Below are 19525 nucleotides of genomic sequence, written 5' to 3'. Positions count from 1 at the left end.
TGCCCCCCCAAAAAAGGAGGAACCCCCCCTTACAACTCATTTGGTCCGGCCCTGCACACACACACACACACACACACACACCACTGGCACACACACACACACACACACACACACACACACACACACACACACACACACATGCCTTTAAAACTCAAGACAAATACTCCCAGAATGCGCCAGATTGCACATATTTTAATCTAGATTTTACAAAGTTTCCGGGGGGTTGGGGGGGGGGAAGCTCTGGGACCCCCTTATGAGGTTCGGGTGGTTCGCACACTCGACATATGTGTACCCCACCACAATTGGATGACAAATGGGGAAAACTCCACACGGCTATGCCTCAGACGGTCGTGTTTTAGGCTACCTGCTCTAAAGATGTCTCACCGATTTGCAAGAATGTCGCCCGGCAAGTTTACACCGCCTTCACTACAGGCACTTGCAGCTGACGTGAAATATCTCTCGCTCTCTGCCTCTTATCTATCTGTCGAATTTTGTCTGTCTGCCTGTTTGTCACTCTCTCTGTCCCCCCCCCCCCCCCCCCGCCACTCTCTCTCTCCCCATTCTCTCTTTAGAAGGTGTCCCTCGGGATATTGAGTCATAAAAGTGACGGGTCTTCTTCTTCTTGCGTTCGCCGTCACACCAAAAAGAGACGGGTGATTCGGGAGGAGGAGGCGCCCCTATGTGTGTGAGTGTGTGTGTGTGTGTGGGGGGGGGGGTCTGATGTGAGAAGGACTGCACTTTCATAAAGAAAACCCATATTCCTTTACCTTGATTGTCTTTCTTTCTTTTCTGCAATTTTTTTTAGTTCATTCCTCTTTCTTACCTTTTTATTTGTACCGTTTACATTTCCTATCGATAGCACATGTGACGCAAGGAGTTTCTTCCCCTACTCCCGTTGCCGGAACCCTGCACTCGGTACACCTACTCCTTTTGATCAGTTATAGATCGAGTGATACACACTGTGTGTGTGTGTGTGTGTGTGTGTGTGTGTAAGTGTGTGTGTGTGTGTGTGTGTGCGAGCGTGTGTGTTTATGTGTGTGTGTGTGTGTGTGTGTGTGTGTGTAAGTGTGTGTGTGTGTGTGTGTAAGTGTGTGTGTTCGAGCGTTTGCGCACAGATGAAGCCGTGAATCAAACTTGGCCTGCAGTATGTGTGTGTGTGTGTGTGTGTGTGTGTGTGTGTGTGTGTCTACGTGCGTGTGCGAGCGTGTGTGTGTTAGTATGTGTGCTAGTGTGTGTGTGTGTGTGTGTGTGTGTGTGTGTGTGTGTGTGTGTGTTTATGTGCGCGTGCGAGCGTGTGTGTTTATGTGCTTGTTAGTATGTGTGTTAGTGTGTGTGTGTGTGTGTGTGTGTGTGCGTGTGCGAGCGTGTGTGTTTATGTGTGTGGTAGTGTGTTAGTGTGTGTGTGTGTGTGTGTCAGTGTGTGTTTGTGTGTTTGCGCACAGATGAGGCCGTGAATCAAACTTGGCCTGTAGTATCTTTGCAAGGACAGAGCACACAAGTAATATCAGCTATAAGTACGTAAAAAAAAAAAAATTCATTTTTTTTTTCATTTCATTTTTCATTACTTTATTGTCCCATCGCTGGGAAATTTGGGTCGCTTCCTCCCAGTGGAAAGCTAGCAGCAACGGAGTCGCGCTACCCAGGTGTCTGCGTGTTTAGGTGTATTCAGCCACCTGCACTTATGGCAGAATGACCAAGGTCTTTTACGTGCCATTGTGATGACACGGGGGTGGGACATGGCTTCCGTCTCTGGGTCTGCACAGTAAAGTTGACCCGTGTCCGTCCCGGCCCGAATTCGAACCTGCGACCTTTCGATCACAAGTCCAGTGCTCTACCAACTGACTGAGCTACCGAGCCCCCGTTGGTGGGGAAAATACGGCAAACAAAAACCTGAACTAAACAGGAAAACGTTGAAATAGTGAAAAGGAAAAGATATCGAGATCGTGTAATTAATTAAAACACAACAAACAAACAAACAAACGAACGACATATTTCTTCAAGAACTCATCAGAATGGCTCAACCAACTTCTAAAGACATTCTATTTCAACGTTCTCATTGGAGTTTTCATGCGTGCCAATTATGTGATTAAAAAGAGGGTCAAACGAACCCAGTTGCGCCTATAGGTACCTATCAGCATACTCATTGTTTGGGAGTGTGAGAGAATGCCAAAAATTCACTATAACTATGATGAATGACTGTGGCTGCTTTAGTTGCCGTGGGGTACATACCATGTGTGTGAATGAGTTGGTAGATTATGAATGTGATTCATGCAAAGAATGTCACGTGTGTGGGCTGCTGGATAGCGCGGGACAGAAAACAGGGCACACTTTCATCATGTTTTAAATAAAAACTGAGTCAACTAGGGGGACTAAGAATGAAGCATTGCAAGAGTGTCACGAAGTACTAACAGTCTTTTTTTATTTCCAAAAAGGGGGCTTAATGTACATTGTGCTCTATATAGTTGAATTGGAATTTAAAGGTAGAATTGAATTTTCAAGAGATTCCTTGGAATGAGAGATTTCTGCTCCTGTGACCCATTTTTGATAGCGTACCTGAATAAAGGAGATGTATGCTGTTTTGTATCTAATTTTAATTTTATTGTATTGTTTTGTAGTGTATTGTATTGCAATGCATTGCATTGCATTGACAGACAGACACTGAGACCGACAGACAGACAGACCGACAGACACACAGACAGACAGGCACACACACACACACACACACACACACGCACACATACACACACACACACACGCACGCACGCACGCACACACACACACACACACATACTGACACTCGCACACACACGCACGCACGCACGCACTCACACACAAACACAGACACAGACACACACACACACACACACACACACACACACACACGCACGCACACACTCACGCACTCATGTACGCACGCATGCACACAACCACACGCACGCACACGCACACACACACACACACACACACACACACACACACACACACACACACACACACACACACACACGGCTTAGACATTTTCTAATAGCTTTTATTTTTATTCAAGTACGTATACTCAAAAACGCGATCGCAAAACTTATAAATGCAAAATATACATACATTCGCGATCCCTTGAAAAAGCGCAAACAGCTGGCCAGAAAAGTGTGCGTAACAGACCATCATTAAAAAAAACCACTCACTTATTGCGTCCATGTTTACGGAGCATGCAACATAATTAAATTACCTCGATCTCCAAGACCAGTCAATCTTTGGAACGGTCGGAGAATATTTTTTTTCAATCAGTCTGATAGGTATCTTGCTTGATGGAACAATGAACGTACCGTATTGCACACCGCCTTGATTGTGGGTTCATTGCTACAACTTCTTATTCATTCAAATGCTTTATATAAAACAAATTAACAGAAATTAAGAACACAGCTAGATTTGGACATTTCAAGTCAGTGCAGTTTCAATTTAGATTTTGCTAGTCGACTCAAACAAAATGTATACTTATTGCACGACAGCCTGTCGGGTACTGAGTTATATTCCCGCAACTATATCAAAGCAAACAAGCGCTAAACTGTAAATTCAACAACAACAAAATTAAAATGTAAATGCAAACTTTCGTTCGTGAACATTTAGAAGGAAATCATTTATTATCGCACTGTATGCTTCTCGCGGTTTTATACGCACCAATTTTGTATTCAGTGGCAGCGTTGCTACCCTACAATCGACAAACTGCATGCTGAGTACATTGAATTTCATTGCACGAATGCATGCCTCTGCTTTTTTCTTGGTTTGCCACAGTTTTGACGATTTGGTTTGTAATATAATTTAAACGTGACATTTTGAAATCTCCTAAACACGTGCCTTTTACATGAATTTGGCACTTCTATAAGTATCACTTTTCTACCGTTTTCTCTCCTTTGACTTTTGTTCACCATTCCAAGAAAAGTTTTCGTAATTCTGCTTCAAGCAAAAACCCCTAAACTGAACGACTGCCTTTCTGAATGCTTTTGTATTTGTACTTCGCCTTTTCCTCTTTTTTTCCATTTCAGTGTGGGTAAAAGAACTCTTGCGAGTGTTTAGAATTGAGATCGTCTGCTGGCTAAAGTGTCCACTTAGTGTAATGACATGCACGGGAACACCGTGTCAGAGTGCACGTCAGCAAACTGTGAAGATTAACTGGCCAGCTCTAACCTTTCTAACCTAATTACTGCTTCCCTGCTTCCCTTGTCAATTGTTTGCCCCAAACTTTGTTGCAACGTAGCTTCCTGGCCGCTGTGACTTCAGTCTGTCTGACCCCCCCCCCCCCCCCCCCCCCCCCCCCATGAATTAGAGAACAAGGGAAACAGAAGGAAGAAAGGCTTCTCGTGCATTTGTTTCCTTTTCCTTCTCGTTCTTCTTTTATTTTATTGTTTCATCTCCTGTTTCCTCTTCTTTTCCCTTAATTCTTCACTTTTTTAACCCTCCTGCCCTGATTGCGCAGCTAGCTACACTCTGCAACTATCTCAGTGCCACCCCTCATCTCTTCCCCTCTGGCCAGTTGTTTGGTGCTATTTGGATAGTTTAAAGGTACAAGAAACATTCAAACCTGTATTTCTATAACCGGTTACGACTTTTTAATTGGTCTGCTCGTTTTCCTAACGTTATTTTCAAAACAAAGATAACAGCGACGATTGTTTGCATCCTCCTGCATCGAGTTACAAAGGACGCGGGACACGAAACACTACAAAGCACAACTATACAAACGCTAACGATGACTATAAACATGATTGCAACATGAGGCCTGCAGCACGAATACTTTATTCTGCATGTGTGGAGACCGTTTTTCTTCAACATCGAATGAATAAATCATACAGCATATCCACCGAGTGCACGTACAGTACATGATTATTTATTACAAATGAACGAATACGAGTGCAGAAAAAACAAGTCGCGTAAGGCGAAAATACAATATTTAGTCAAGTAGCTGTCGAACTCACAGAATGAAACTGAACGCAATGCCATTTTACTCGTAGCATCGTCAGGCCACCGCTCATGGCAAAGGCAGTGAAATTGACAAGAAGAGCGGGGTAGTAGTTGCGCTAAGAAGGATAGCACGCTTTTCTGTACCTCTCTTTGTTTTAACTTTCTGAGCGTGTTTTTAATCCAAACATATCATATCTATATGTTTTTGGAATCAAGAACCGACAAGGAATAAGATGAAAGTGTTTTTAAATTGATTTGGACAATTTAATTTTGATAATAATTTTTATATATTTAATTTTCAGAGCTTGTTTTTAATCCGAATATAACATATTTATATGTTTTTTGAATCAGCAAATGATGGAGAATAAGATAAACGTAAATTTGGATCGTTTTATAAATTTTTATTTTTTTTTTACAATTTTCCGATTTTTAATGACCAAAGTCATTAATTAATTTTTAAGCCACCAAGCTGAAATGCAATACCGAAGTCCGGGATTCGTCGAAGATTACTTGACCAAAATTTGAACCAATTTGGTTGAAAAATGAGGGCGTGACAGTGCCGCCTCAACTTTCACGAAAAGCCGGATATGACGTCATCAAAGACATTTATCAAAAAAATGAAAAAAACGTTCGGGGATTTCATACCCAGGAACTCTCATGTCAAATTTCATAAAGATCGGTCCAGTAGTTTAGTCTGAATCGCTCTACACACACACACACACACACACACACACACGCACGCACACACGCACGCACATACACCACGACCCTCGTTTCGATTCCCCCTCGATGTTAAAATATTTAGTCAAAACTTGACTAAATATAAAAATCGAATGTGTGATCACTTGAGTGAATACGAACGTAAATATAATTATTACCTTTAGCAAAGTGTGTGTGCACGTTTTATCATGAATGCTTGTGTGTAGAGTAGAATAGGTGATCTGTATTTGTGTAACAGGAATGCATTTAAGCAAGGCTGTGCAAGCGGCACAATGTTTACACAAAATCAAAAACGCGTTCTGATGTAATAGAGAGAGTAGGAAGGTCGGGTTAAGTTTGGGCAAGGGGGAGGGAAAATAAGAGAGAGAGACTGAGAGAGAGACAGAGAGAGAGAGAGAGACTGAGAGAGAGAGAGACTGAGAGAGAGAGAGAGAGAGACTGAGAGAGAGAGAGAGAGAGAGAGAGAGAGAGAGAGAGAGAGAGAGAGAGAGAGAGAGAGAGAGAGATAGATGACATGCTATCCGTATATTCCTGTTTGTGTCTCTGTCTGTCTATCACTTCTTAAACAATTACGCGTTAATACGGATAATGAGTTAAAACGAAACAGGCTTTGGGACAGAGAAATAGGACAGTGACTCAAGTGGGAGTGGGAGCTAGAACGGGGGTGAAGTAGAGAGGTGAGGCATGGATAGAGGGTGGGGGGTGAGGGGGCGAAAGTGAGGGGGGAAAGGAACTAAAGAGACCATATACTATAATACTACGTCGCCTAATGGAATGAGTGCATAATCGTACGCAGTACATAAAACAAAGTCAACCCAACATTCTACATGTTTCTCCACGCGGCGAGGAACTCTTCAAATTGGACCTTGCCGTCGTCATTCGCATCCATGTCCAACGCCGCGTTTTCCGGGTCCTCGCCATTGTTCACCAACACCTGTTTCAGTTCGTCCAGGGTGATGCTCCCTGACCCGTCAAGGTCAAACTGTTTGAAGGCCGCTCGCAGATCCGCCTCCCTGCAAAGCACAAGTGGTTTTATGTCGGTATTTGCTAGTCGGTCAGGCTGTTACTAATTTATCTGACGCGTGTGTCCTAAAACGTAGTTACCTCCCTTACCGTGTAAACCCCATTGTAAACTACCTCAGAGTGCTGTCTAAGCTTCCACATAGGTTAAGAGCATCCTACCACTGACGAACGAAGAAGAAGAAGAAGAAGAAGAGCATCTTTTAAGTTGGACGTGCACTACAAACATGACCAGTTCTGTTTTCGTTGTTGTTGTTGTTGTTGTTGTTGTTGTTGTTGTTGTTGTTGTTGTTGTTGTTGTTGTGGTGGTGGTGGTGGTGGTTGTTGTTGTTGTTTTTGTTGTTGTTTTTGTTGTTGTATATTTTTTGGTGATGGGTTTTTTTCAGAGTGGGAATTCTTTCACTAGATGCTAGTCTTCAAAATTAGTTCAACGAAAAGTTCCCAATCCTCACAGAAAACCGGCACGGTTGGCCTAGTGGTAAGGCGTCTGCCCCGTGATCGGGAGGTCGTGGGTTCGAACCCCGGCCAGGGGCGGGGATGTAGCTCAGTCGGTCGCGCGCTGGATTTGTATCCAGTTGGCCGCTGTCAGCGTGAGTTCGTCCCCACGTTCGGCGAGAGATTTATTTCTCAGAGTCAACTTTGTGTGCAGACTAGACTCTCCTCGGTGTCCGAACACCCCCGTGTGTACACACAAGCACAAGACCAAGTGCGCACGAAAAAGATCCTGTAATCCATGTCAGAGTTCGGTGGGTTATAGAAACACGAAAATACCCAGCATGCTTCCTCCGAAAACGGCGTATGGCTGCCTAAATGGCGGGGTAAAAAACGGTCATACACGTAAAATTCCACTCGTGCAAAAAACACGAGTGTACGTGGGAGTTTCAGCCCACGAACGCAGAAGAAGAAGAAGAACCCCGGCCGGGTCATACCTAAGACTTTAAAATTGGCAATCTAGTGGCTGCTCTGCCTGGCGTCTGGCATTATGGGGTTAGTGCTAGGACTGGTTGGTCCGGTGTCAGAATAATGTGACTGGGTGAGACACGAAGCCTGTGCTGCGACTTCTGTCTTGTGTGTGGCGCACGTTATATGTCAAAGCAGCACCGCCCTGATATGGCCCTTCGTGGTCGGCTGGGCGTTAAGCAAACAAACAAACAAACAAACAAACAAACAAACAATCCTCACAGAAAGCAGCCAGGCTGTACATGTTTGGCATTGGCCCGAGTGGAAGGGTGCTCTTACCTCGTGTAAAACTTGAGCAGGTCTGTGTTTGGGTACACGATGGTTCACACCGGAAGGGAGGTAACTATAAACTCAGTACTCGCGTAACAGAAAGTAGTTTCAACCAGACCCGCAAGGTGTGAGTCATAGATGGAAACAAAGGAACTTGGCACGGTCACGGTAACCTCTCTTATTTTTGTTATCATTCATTTTCAGTTTCCATTGTTATCCCATCGCTGCGGTAAGTTATATTTGAAGCAATTCACAGAGTCCCAGAGTCAAATGCGTCTGAAGGTAACCCGAATATTATTATGCACCACTACCACCCCCTCTCCACCCTAACCCCTCACCCACAGTAACTGTTTTGAGCCGAAATATCAATGAAACCATGCTGATTGAGTGAGAATACGAATTGACTGCTGACAGAGATTTTTTTCGGAAATAACTCCGCCGGTTTTTGTCAGCTGTGGAAGAGTTGCGGCCCAGAAAAATGAGGCATACTTTTTGAAAGATGATATGGGGTCAACCGTCAGAAATGAGCTGCGATGTGTATTGTGTACATTCTCTGCTAGAATGACGTCTTTTCCTGGTGAAAATAGGCACACTGTAGCTCACAATCACTTGCGTCACGCTTGCTTGGCTGCCGACTAGGCAGTCACGTGTGTTGATCAGACGCGATCACGTGTGTTAATCAGGCGGTCACGTGAAGACGCCAAACGCATGTTGCGTCTTTCCACGATCGCTTGACTCAACATAATGATTAATCGGAATATTTGCCTAATCTTAAAGGGAATAAACTCTGCCACAGTCCTTGAAAACCTCGGCTTAGTCATTTCCCAACATCTGTTTTGGCCCAAAAAAGATACGTCTCGATTAGCACGGACAGGGAAAATGAACTCACTTGACGTCTTTGGGAGGAACCTTGCCGAGTGCCTTCAAGAATTCCTGCTTGGAGATCTTGTCGTCGTCATTTTTGTCGAGATCATCGAACCACTCCTGTAGATACAAACACACACACACACATAAGTAATCTGATAACCAAAGGAAAGTAAGCGCTCTGAATGCATACGACATGTGTAATGGAGTAAGCAAGAGTTATCCGGAACCAAGCTCCTGGCACCTGAGAGAATAACAAGCATTGGAATGAACAAGCGACTTTCATCCTTAAAAAAGGATGATCGCCGCAAGCTCATATCTTCATCATTCTCCAAGGCACTCTAACTAACACTTACACAGTCATACACTAGAACCAACTTTTTAAGTAATGTCAAGTCTGAAAATAACTGGGATAAAACCAAGAAAAAGAACAAGGAAAGGTTCAAATTAAAACAAATATCAAAACAAAACAAAAACAAAAAAAGCTAGTTAATCATAAGAAAGTACGTCGATCTAGCTGTCTTTAAAATGGTGGACAAAGAGCGATAAAGAGACAAAGAACGATAAAGAGACAAAGAACGATAAAGAGACAAAGAACGATAAAGAGACAAAGAACGATAAAGAGACAAAGAACGATAAAGAGACAAAGAACGATAAAGAGACAAAGAACGGAAAAAGCACTTAAAGATGCACTCGATCTTTCCCATCAAACATTTCGGGACACCGTCTCACATCTGGCCAGGCTGTTACATGGGATAAAAACATCCCTCCACTTGGTCACATACTCATAATCAACTAGACTGGCTGCTGGCTGTGCACAGCGGGCTCTTTTTTTTGGGGGTGAAATAATGTCGTAAAAGCCACTCGTGACTTTAAGGACATTAATTCATTTGGTACAAATCCAACTCACCACAACAAGCAGTCACCGTGTTGACCTTTGGTATGTGACCAAGTGGTGGGATGGTATTATCGCATGTAAAAGTCTGAAGACATCTGAGACGGGGAGCCAAACTGTATTCACATTAACTCTTTGATGTCAAGATGGCGAAAATAACGCTGGAAAAACTAGAATTCTCTCTGCCACCTCTAGTGATTGCAGATACCATGTGTTGAGAATAGGCTATGTCTTTAATGTTCCCATAATAATTGTAGCCGCCGGCTATTTATAGCCTGGCTACTTAGGTTTCGCTCTCTGTGGTTGTTTGTTTGTCCAGGAAGAATGGGGACTGTATCTCTAGTACTCTGGGGTCACTTGAGCTCAAATATCAATATGAAGCTTATATAGCGCGTATTCCGTGGGTACAGTTCTAAGCGCTTGGCGAGTAGCTTGGAATTGTGGGGCCAAGGGTTTGCGCACAAAATTACGTTCCTAACGGTAGGCAAACGGAAGATATTAGCTTTGCACGCTTTTGGCTCCCGGCCAGGAAAAAAAATTCCCTGTAAAGCGGGTGCTAAAGATTTCGCATGAGGACGCGCGTTTCAACCTAACACTTGACGTCGAAGACATGTGCTAAGTGAGACCTAAAACCTTTATACACAAAGCATGGAAGCTTTTACAAAGCATCACTAGTCAGATAACATGTTTTTAATTCGTTTCAGCTGTTGACGTCGAACGCTGAAGAAGAAGAAGAAGAAGTTTTCAACTTAAATTAAATGTTTACTGTCATTGAGTATGTCTGGGTTTGAAACATCGTCCCGTGGCGCTCTCGATGTGTGGAGGGGTTGATATACTCTAAGAGAGGCTTGGTTTCGACGAGCGCACAATAGCTCAATTATTGTTTAGGGCGCTTATGTGGGAAGGCGTAGGTGCGTCAGTGGCCCGAATATCTTTTTATATTTAGTCAAGTTTTGACTAAATATTTTAACATCGAGGGGGAATCGAAACGAGGGTATGGTGTATGTGCGTCTGTCTGTGTGTGTGTGTAGAGCGATTCAGACTAAACTACTGGACCGATCTTTATGAAATTTGACATGAGAGTTCCTGGGTATGAAATCCCCGAACGTTTTTTTCAGTTTTTTGATAAATGTCTTTGATGACGTCATATCCGGCTTTTCGTGAAAGTTGAGGCGGCACTGTCACGCCCTCATTTTTCAACAAAATTGGTTGAAATTTTGGTCAAGTACTCTTCGACGAAGCCCGGGGTTCGGTATTGCATTTCAGCTTGGTGGCTTAAAAATTAATTAATGACTTTGGTCATTAAAAATCTGAAAATTGTAAAAAAAAATAAAAATTTATAAAACGATCCAAATTTACGTTTATCTTATTCTCCATCACTTGCCGATTCCAAAAACATATAAATATGTTATATTCGGATTAAAAACAAGCTCTGAAAATTAAATATATAAAAATTATTATCAAATTTTTTTCCCCGAAATCAATTTAAAAACACTTTCATCTTATTCCTTGTCGGTTCCTGATTCCAAAAATATATAGATATGATATGTTTGGATTAAAAACACGCTCAGAAAGTTAAAACGAAGAGAGGTACAGAAAAGCGTGCTATCCTTCTCAGCGCAACGAATACCCCGCTCTTCTTGTCCATTCCACGTGCACTGCCTTTGCCACGGGCGGTGGAGTGACGATGCTACGAGTATACGGTCTTGCTGCGTTGCGTTGCGTTCAGTTTCATTCTGTGAGTTCGACAGCTACTTGACTAAATATTGTATTTTCGCCTTACGCGACTTGTTTTATTTCTTCTGCACTCCTTTCTCGCTCTCTCTTTCATTATATTTTTATTTTTTTTATTTTAATTTAAATTAATTTTTTATGAAACATATTTTATTTTTTATTTCTTCTGCATTCCTTTCTCGCTCTCTCTTTCATTTTATTTTAATATTTGTCAATTTAATTTTTACTCTTTTTTTCTTTTTCTTTTTTTTATTATTTTAATTTTTTTTTATCAGTGTCAAAAGTTAGACACAGTCAACTGGTTTTGCTCTGAGTGAGTGCAGGTGACCTCAATTAGCTGACGGTGACACCTCACTGCCCACAGAGGGGCTGGGGAGGGGGGTGGTAGTCAGCTGGAAGTGAAAGATCTCTGGAGGTAATGAAGAGGTGTACTCTACTCTTCAAACATTCAGTTGTCACGGCTTCGGGTAAGGAAAGCGGTGTTGTGTACAGGCGTCTCAGTGGTTAGTCGAGACTATCTGAAATAAGGTCTCGGCGACGACTGTTGTGGTTAATCTGTTACTTTGATGCCGACAGCTCTGTCTGTCTGTCTGTCATTCTGTCTCCCCCCCCCCCTCCCTCTCTCTCTCTCTCTCTCTCTCTCTCTCTCTCTCTCTCTCTCTCTCTCTCTCTCTCTCCCCCTCTCTCTTTTTCTCTCTCTCTTTCTCTCGCTCTCTCTCAGTATGGTTTGAAAGTGTTAAGCGTGACTTAAAGGTCGCTGATTAGGTCACAGGTCAACTGTTTGTGCAGACGGTATCCATGTCCAACCCCCGTGTCACCACGGGCGACTATTTTGCCCGTTAAGGTCAATGCTTGTTTGTCTATAGATTCATTCACTTCAAAGACCATTCGGTCAAAGTACTGTGGATGTTGTTTTTTTGTCATTCATTAAACGTTCCATAAATGAGCCCCTCTTGTAGTTGTTTTGGTTTTGGTTTTGGTTGGGTGTTTTGTTGTGTGTGTGGGTTTTTTTTTTAAAATTATTATAATTGTTTAATAAAAAGAGAATGCTTACAAGTACCCATTTCCCTTTTGCTCTAAAAGTTTAGTTTTTTCTCTCCAGATTTATATCAAAGTTTTAGGCAGAGTGCTTAAGAAGCATTGGAAATAAATTAAGAGAAAATTAGTTTGATTAACACTGGATCACTAACCCGCGAGTCAGCCAACCAAAATGGGCGACAATTATTTTGCGACCAGACTAGCGGAATGCACTGGGTTTACTCGCAGAAGGGACTTTAGCAGAGGGCATTTACCATTCACAAAACTTGTAAATCCTTTGCAAGCAAATATACAGTATACTGCGAGTTTTTCAAACTCTCTCTCTATATATATACATTTATGCACACAACGAGCACTTTTTATTTGAAGAACCTTTCTTTAAAGCTTCTTTTGCAAAAACGCCGTTTTCCCGCCACTAATTGGCGTCTGTCATTTGTTTCTCAATGTTTTCCCATTTTCATTACTTTATTGTCTTATAGCTCGAAATTAATAAACTCGTCATTTTCTAGCGGTTTTCCACAATTTGCATGAACATTAAATACAATTTGAATGACAAAAATAGGAGTGAAATTAAAATAGGTATTAAATACGCGCCACCCTTTAACTCATTGTCTCCCAGGTACGGATATATCCGTACCCACTCATATGGCTCTATCTGACCAGGTACGGATATATCCGCTCAGACTGTTAGCTTCAGTCGCTTCCTGTTACGTCCATCCAACGCCTGCATTCCAGCGTGTTGATACACAGTTACTACACAGTCACTACAATTCTTAGAGACCTGCTGCAGCACAGCTGGTCTTGGCTAAGAAAAACTTGGTCAACATAGGTGGGGTAGAAAGTGTTAAGTTCCACCATGTAGTATTATAACAGCATTTAGATCATTCCGATCAATAAGCGAGTGTCATATTCCCTATAACAACTGACTGTGATATTGTTTATAACAATGTATTATGATGAGGCGATGACAACTGCCAAATTGACAACAAACATGCATAAGCCCTTCTTTGTTTGCTAGCAAAAGTGTACAATACGTTTCCCTATTTCCTTCATATTGTTACAACGTTACGAATTAGGAATTATATTTTATCTCCCCCCTTCTCTCTCTCTCTCTCTCTCTCTCTCTCTCTCTCTCTCTCTCTCTCTCTCTCTCTCTCTCTCTCTCTCTCTCTCTCTCTCTCTCTCTCTCTCACTTTTTCACACACACACACACACACGCACACACACACGCAAGTACACACACACACACACACACATACACACACACATACACACACACACGCATACACACACGTAACACACACACACACACACACACACTTTTGTTTTTACTGGACTCTTAAAGATAGCTTAACTAAAGCACAAAACAACAGCAGACATGGCACAGAAATTAAGTTTTATTTCAAGGCTCTTGATCAACATCTTCAGGAAAAAAATTCGCTGTCCTTAAAAGTGATATTAGTATGAATTATTGGCCAAATGGAAGTTTGTTGTGACTTTTTTTGATAATACATAATTATAGTTTTGGGGACCGATCCTTCTTCCAGAATAATAAAGAGAGAACTTTGGAGAAAAAAAAATTGTTTTTTGTGTGAGAAAACAACTATTTTACCATCGCATAAATATTTTTTACCAGCAAAATAGATGGTTTCAGCAGCAAATTGGAAGGAGTGAGCAGCGAATGTGAAGCAGCAAATTGGGTGAATTCAACAGCAGAATAGATTAATTGAACAGCCAAGCAGATTTCTTTAACAGTAAAAAAGATGCCCCACAGTAGTTCAGATGTAGTCACAAGAAGTTATCTAGAAGATGAAAATACTCAGTCTCAGTAATAAAGCGTGCTGTAATAAAGTACATGTCAACCCACAATTGCTAGAAGGCGAACAAAGCTCAGGTGAATAAGACCCAGATACAACTCTGATTACAGTTCATATGTAGTCACGTTTGTTGAATTCATGTAATCTGCTGCTGTGATCATCTATTCTGCTGCTGTGACCATCAATTCTGCTGTCAGTTGTATTTTCTTGCTGGTAAAGTATCTAATTTGCAGTTTAAATATCATTTCAGCTGTTCAAACAGCAAATCTGCTGGTTAACCATCTTTTTTGCTGCTAAAATATCCAATTTGCTGCTAAGTATATTTTTTGCTGCCAAAAATATTTATCGCAGCTAATTTGCTGTTGAAACCCATCTTTTTTGCTGCTGGTCCATCTAATTTGCTGGTCCATTAAATCCCTGCCCTTTTACCATTCAGTATTTTTCAGTTTGGAGCCTCCTCTGCCTCTTAGTCGAACACTCACCCCAAATCAATTCAGTCCTATCTCCTTTTGCCAAAACAAACCCGATGACAAACGGGGAATATATGCCTTATATCACCCGGAGGCAAATTATGTCTTCTTCCGCGATGTAAAGATAGCGTTCCCAATAAAAAAAACATATTCGCTGTCAAATGTAATGCACGCTTGAGAACACACACTTCACATTTTGAAAACTAATATTGTACGTTTCCCACACAGCCTCCACAAAGCCTTGTTTGAATAACCTAGGGGAGTGATGTGGCCTGGGATTGCACTCTACTTGCCCATTGTGGGGATGGGAAGAGCGCTATCCTGCGTGTGTGAAAGCAAACGGTTTCGTGTATACCTGAAGAAAAACATAACAGCGCGGTATGTTTTGAATTCAGAAAGACGCTTTAGGGCGAATTTGTGAAAGCCATTGAAAATGTAAGATAAAGACGGATAGTTAAGTTGCTACACTATCTTATAAGTGCACATAACACAAAATGACGGAGTAAAAATAAAGCAAATCTTCTGCATTGTACATTTATCGAAAAATGAGGATGACCAACAACAACACAAATTTTTAAAGAAAAAGACTATACGCAAGTGACTTGCTTGTGAAATGTGCACAAACTGATATGACGCCCAACTCCCTGGAATAACGTTTGTCGAATCTATTTGTAAAGCGTATGACTCTAGGGCATGTCTTCGTTGACCAGTTTCCTTTTCAACTTCTGACGAAACTTTCTTTAACTTTCTTTCTCTTTTGGTTTTCATGTCGATTTACCTTTTTTATTGCTCATTGGAATTTTGATTGAATGATAAAACGAAATAATGTACCAAATGGTTGGGGGAGCGGGTAAGGTGGGGGGGGGGGGGGCGCATGACATGAAGGAGACATGAAGGATAATGTGAGAAAAAATAACATTTCTCGAATGTGATAGCCAGTTGTGTCATTATTCTTTGCAACGATGGCGGTGTAATGATCTTTTAGCACTGAGTCGTGTGATTGGTGATGAAATCACACAGTCTGCTCACGTGGTGAATTAACACTGTGTACACTCATCGTCGCGATGTTGGCTGACGGAGTCATTATATGAGCTTTCGTGTGATCCTTCGGGCAATTTGGCTTCAATGAATGTCATTACACCTTTTTCACACAGGTAGGGAGGGTTGCAGGTGCAAAAGGGGAGGGGAGGGAGGGGAGACTACCAGAACTACTTGATGTATGAGGTTGTGCGGGGTGCGAGGGGTGGGATGGCATCGGCGTGCGTGCGAATGTGTGTGTGGCTGTGTGCGTGCGTGTGGTGTTTGTGTTTGAATGTGTGTATATGTGAGTATGTTTTGTTTGTTTGTTTGTTTGCTTAACGCCCAGCCGACCACGAAGGGCCATATCAGGGCGCGGATGCTCAAAGTAGTATGCCAATAAGGCAGCTAGACACCGGTGAAGAAAGTAAATTTTTTAAGGGGCTTATTGTCCGTCAGGTCTTAATTGCCTATATTGGACATGAATTGGTTTATACGATTCGAGTTTTACGCCCTCACGGCTTTTTGATGTTTGCGTGTTTAGGTGGTATCAGCCATCTGCACTTATGGTAGAATGACCAAGATCTTTAACGTGCCATTGTGGCGACACGGGGGTGGGAGATGGATACCGTCTCTGGGTCTGCACATAAAGTTGACCGTGTCCGTCCCGGCCCGGATTCGAACCAGCGACCTCTCGATCACAAGTCCAGTGCTCTACCACCTGAGCTACCCGGGCCCCCACCGGTGAAGATAGAAAGTAAGCCATCAAAAAGGCGTAGGGGCGTCTACCGAACACAGGTCAAATATACCCGAGATGAGTTATGGGTGAGCAAATACAGTGTAGAATATCATCATCGGAAGGAGCAGGTCTTTACTCTTTACCCTTTTCACAGGCAAAGTAGCCGACTGAATACTTCAACTGTGTGCTCACAGGAACGCCAACACTGTACAAGAAAAAGGACCCCTTTCTTCAAACAAATCTACAGAGGAATTTTATGAATGGAGAGTTGTGGGCGAAGTGGAGGAGGAAAAGGAGGAGGTAAAATAGGTCGGAGCCGCTTGGTAAGGGTGGGGCCAAACTAATCGTACGTTGACATTTTGCCGTATTAAACCGGTGTATTACCAAAAGTACAGGGCGTGTTTATGATGATGAAATAAAGTATACGAACACGCTTTTGGGAAGCGTCGATAGGTGGGGCGATCGAGGTCACGGAGCCTTTGTAATGTTACGTCGATATCTCCCGTGGGGCACGGACGGACTGACGTTTCTCGCCCAGTTAACGCTCGGTTTGATATGCGGCCGAAGCACACACACGCACGTACACCGCACACACACACACACAGGAACCCATTGAAGTCGAAGCTTCTAACTTATGCATCTTCTAAAATCAACGCATAGTAATTAAGCTTAAATATCCGCAATGAACAATGCTCGTGTGTCGTATCTCTCTTTGTTCTGTTGTCGTTTGTGGACGCCTGACAAATTGACTATGTCTTTGCGCTGTCTTATAACACTTGATGATAAACCTTTGATGACTCGTATCCTAACCTTGGGAATACCTACTGCAGCAGTCATCATTGTAAAACAAGAATCTGCACACCGGCTGAGAATGAATGTGGTTTGTTTTTGTTTGTTTGTTTGTTTGTTTGCTTAACGCCCAGCCGACCACGAAGGGCCATATCAGGGCGGTGTTGCTTTGACATTTAACGTGCGCCACACACAAGACAGAAGTCGCAGCACAGGCTTCATGTCTCACCCAGTCACATTATTCTGACACCGGACCAACCAGTCCTAGCACTAACCCCATAATGCCAGACGCCAGGCGGAGCAGCCACTAGATTGCCAATTTTAAAGTCTCAGGTATGACCCGGCCGGGGTTCGAACCCACGACCTCCCGATCACGGGGCGGACGCCTTACCACTAGGCCAACCGTGCCGGTGATGTGGCTTGTTCATTCCAGTGCTTGTTTTTCTCTCAGCTGCCAGGAGATTGGTTCCGCATAACTCTCACTTACTCTCGTTGGACATGACGTCATGCATGTAGAGCGCTTACTTCCCTTTGTTTCCCAGATGTGTATGCCTCCAGCCTGTAAGATTAACGGTTGCCACGCCCATCGGACAGGCACTCAACAACGACAAGACAAGCGTACCGAGCTAACTTCTGCGGTATTGATATATTTATGTGGCGGAAATGGAAACACAGAAATCTATTAGTTTTGTCATTTGAATATTTGTACTATTTACACTACCCCCGTTAGAGAACATCTAACTAAACACGTTAATGCCTCCTTGGAATTTGAATGCCAAAGAACCTTTGGTTAGGGGGGGGGGGGGGTAAACTTAATCCAAGATTCTGTTTCTTATTGCCTGCGTTTGAATCACAACCAACGCATTCATATATATCATAAAATTAGGGGGACCTCTAAATGCTGCAAAAACTTACACAGTTTAACTTTGACTGACTTTGAAGTCTATACACCCTGGCGCCCGCAATCCACCCATCCCCAAACCCCTGCATTCTGGTGTAGCCTACATGTACAAGAAAAAGACAAATGAATGATACGAAACACCAGAGCTGACCAACGATAACATAAAATAAATCAGAACATGTCATACACAAATTAAAGAAAAAAAGGAGTAAGAAAGAAGGGAGAAAAGAAAGAAAAAATAAAGAAAGACAGACAGATTCTGGGGAAGAAAGGAAGAAAGGAATAAAATAATTCAACTCACAATAATTTCACGCGCATCTTTCTTGCAGCCCGAATTGGAGACGACTTTGGCCAGCTCAAGCTGGTTCAGATACCCAGTGTTATCCGTGTCGGCACTATCGAAAAAATCGCTGCAACGTTGCTCGAAGGACATGGTGACAGATGCTCTGGAACTGCAACTGTAACTTTAAAAGACTCGAAGGATTCTCTAAACCAATGAAGAACTTGTCTGTTCTTTTTCAAAGAGGCCTAGCTGTTGTCCTGAAAGCTGGGCGGTTGTGGCTGGGGAAGACTTTACAATCCGACTAGTGACTGGGAAAGAGTGAGAATGTGCAGCGAGGGAGTAAGAGCAGCCAGGTATATATATCGAGGTAAGTTTTAAAGAGGAGGAGGGGGACATACAAGCCTTTGGACGAACGATGTTTCAGACTTTGTCCATTCACGCTGCGCTCGCGTATTCACCTATGACTCTACCCTGTGGGTGTAAAACAGGCTCACATTGGATGCAACAAAAGCGCAGTGGTGACTTCCTTTCCTCAAACGGGAGGAAAGTTAACATTCACCGTCTATTCCCTTTTCACTATAGCCCTCGACCGAACACTGCTTGACGTCAAATTTTAATTAACAAGGGGCGCGCATATGTGACAACGCACTCACGTATAAAACAAATAGGAGTAAGTGAGGAAAAGAATAGCACGGTGAGCTGTATGAATTGTTCAGAATAGCGCACATGAGAGTTTCGGGCTTTGAAAGAATATGTGCAGCAGCATGGGGTAACGCCCACTGCTTTGGTTGCTGCACTACGGGAGGACATACGGTTATATCCACCTCCGGGAAAATGACAGAGGGGGTGGAGAGTGACAGAGAGAGAGCTGAACTAAACTGAACTGACCTGAACTTTTTTTACAAGGATGAAGATTTAAGGCTGTGCCTTTTCTTACAATCTGTCCTTGGGACGAATACACACACACACACACACGCACACACGCGCACGCACACATACACACACGCACGCACGCACGCACGCGCACACACACACACACACACACGGTGACAGACAGA

At 42.9% G+C, this 19525-nt stretch overlaps 1 protein-coding gene across 1 annotated transcript; it reads right to left on the bottom strand.

The window, feature by feature from the left end:
* Positions 1 to 3010: 3010 nt before the first annotated feature.
* Positions 3011 to 18811, bottom strand: LOC138981709 (16 kDa calcium-binding protein-like). Its single transcript, XM_070354730.1, has 3 exons — positions 18486 to 18811; positions 8810 to 8904; positions 3011 to 6683 (listed from the first exon to the last, which is right to left on the bottom strand). Exons 1-3 carry the CDS (start codon positions 18615 to 18617, stop codon positions 6494 to 6496), a joined length of 417 nt encoding a protein of 138 aa, XP_070210831.1. The 5' UTR covers positions 18618 to 18811; the 3' UTR covers positions 3011 to 6493.
* Positions 18812 to 19525: the final 714 nt, after the last annotated feature.

The sequence above is a fragment of the Littorina saxatilis genome, linkage group LG12 (genome assembly GCF_037325665.1).
Source record: "Littorina saxatilis isolate snail1 linkage group LG12, US_GU_Lsax_2.0, whole genome shotgun sequence".
In the NCBI taxonomy this organism is placed as follows: domain Eukaryota; kingdom Metazoa; phylum Mollusca; class Gastropoda; order Littorinimorpha; family Littorinidae; genus Littorina; species Littorina saxatilis.
The sequence above is the reverse complement of the archived record's forward strand: the minus strand, read 5'-3'. Positions and strand labels throughout refer to the sequence as shown.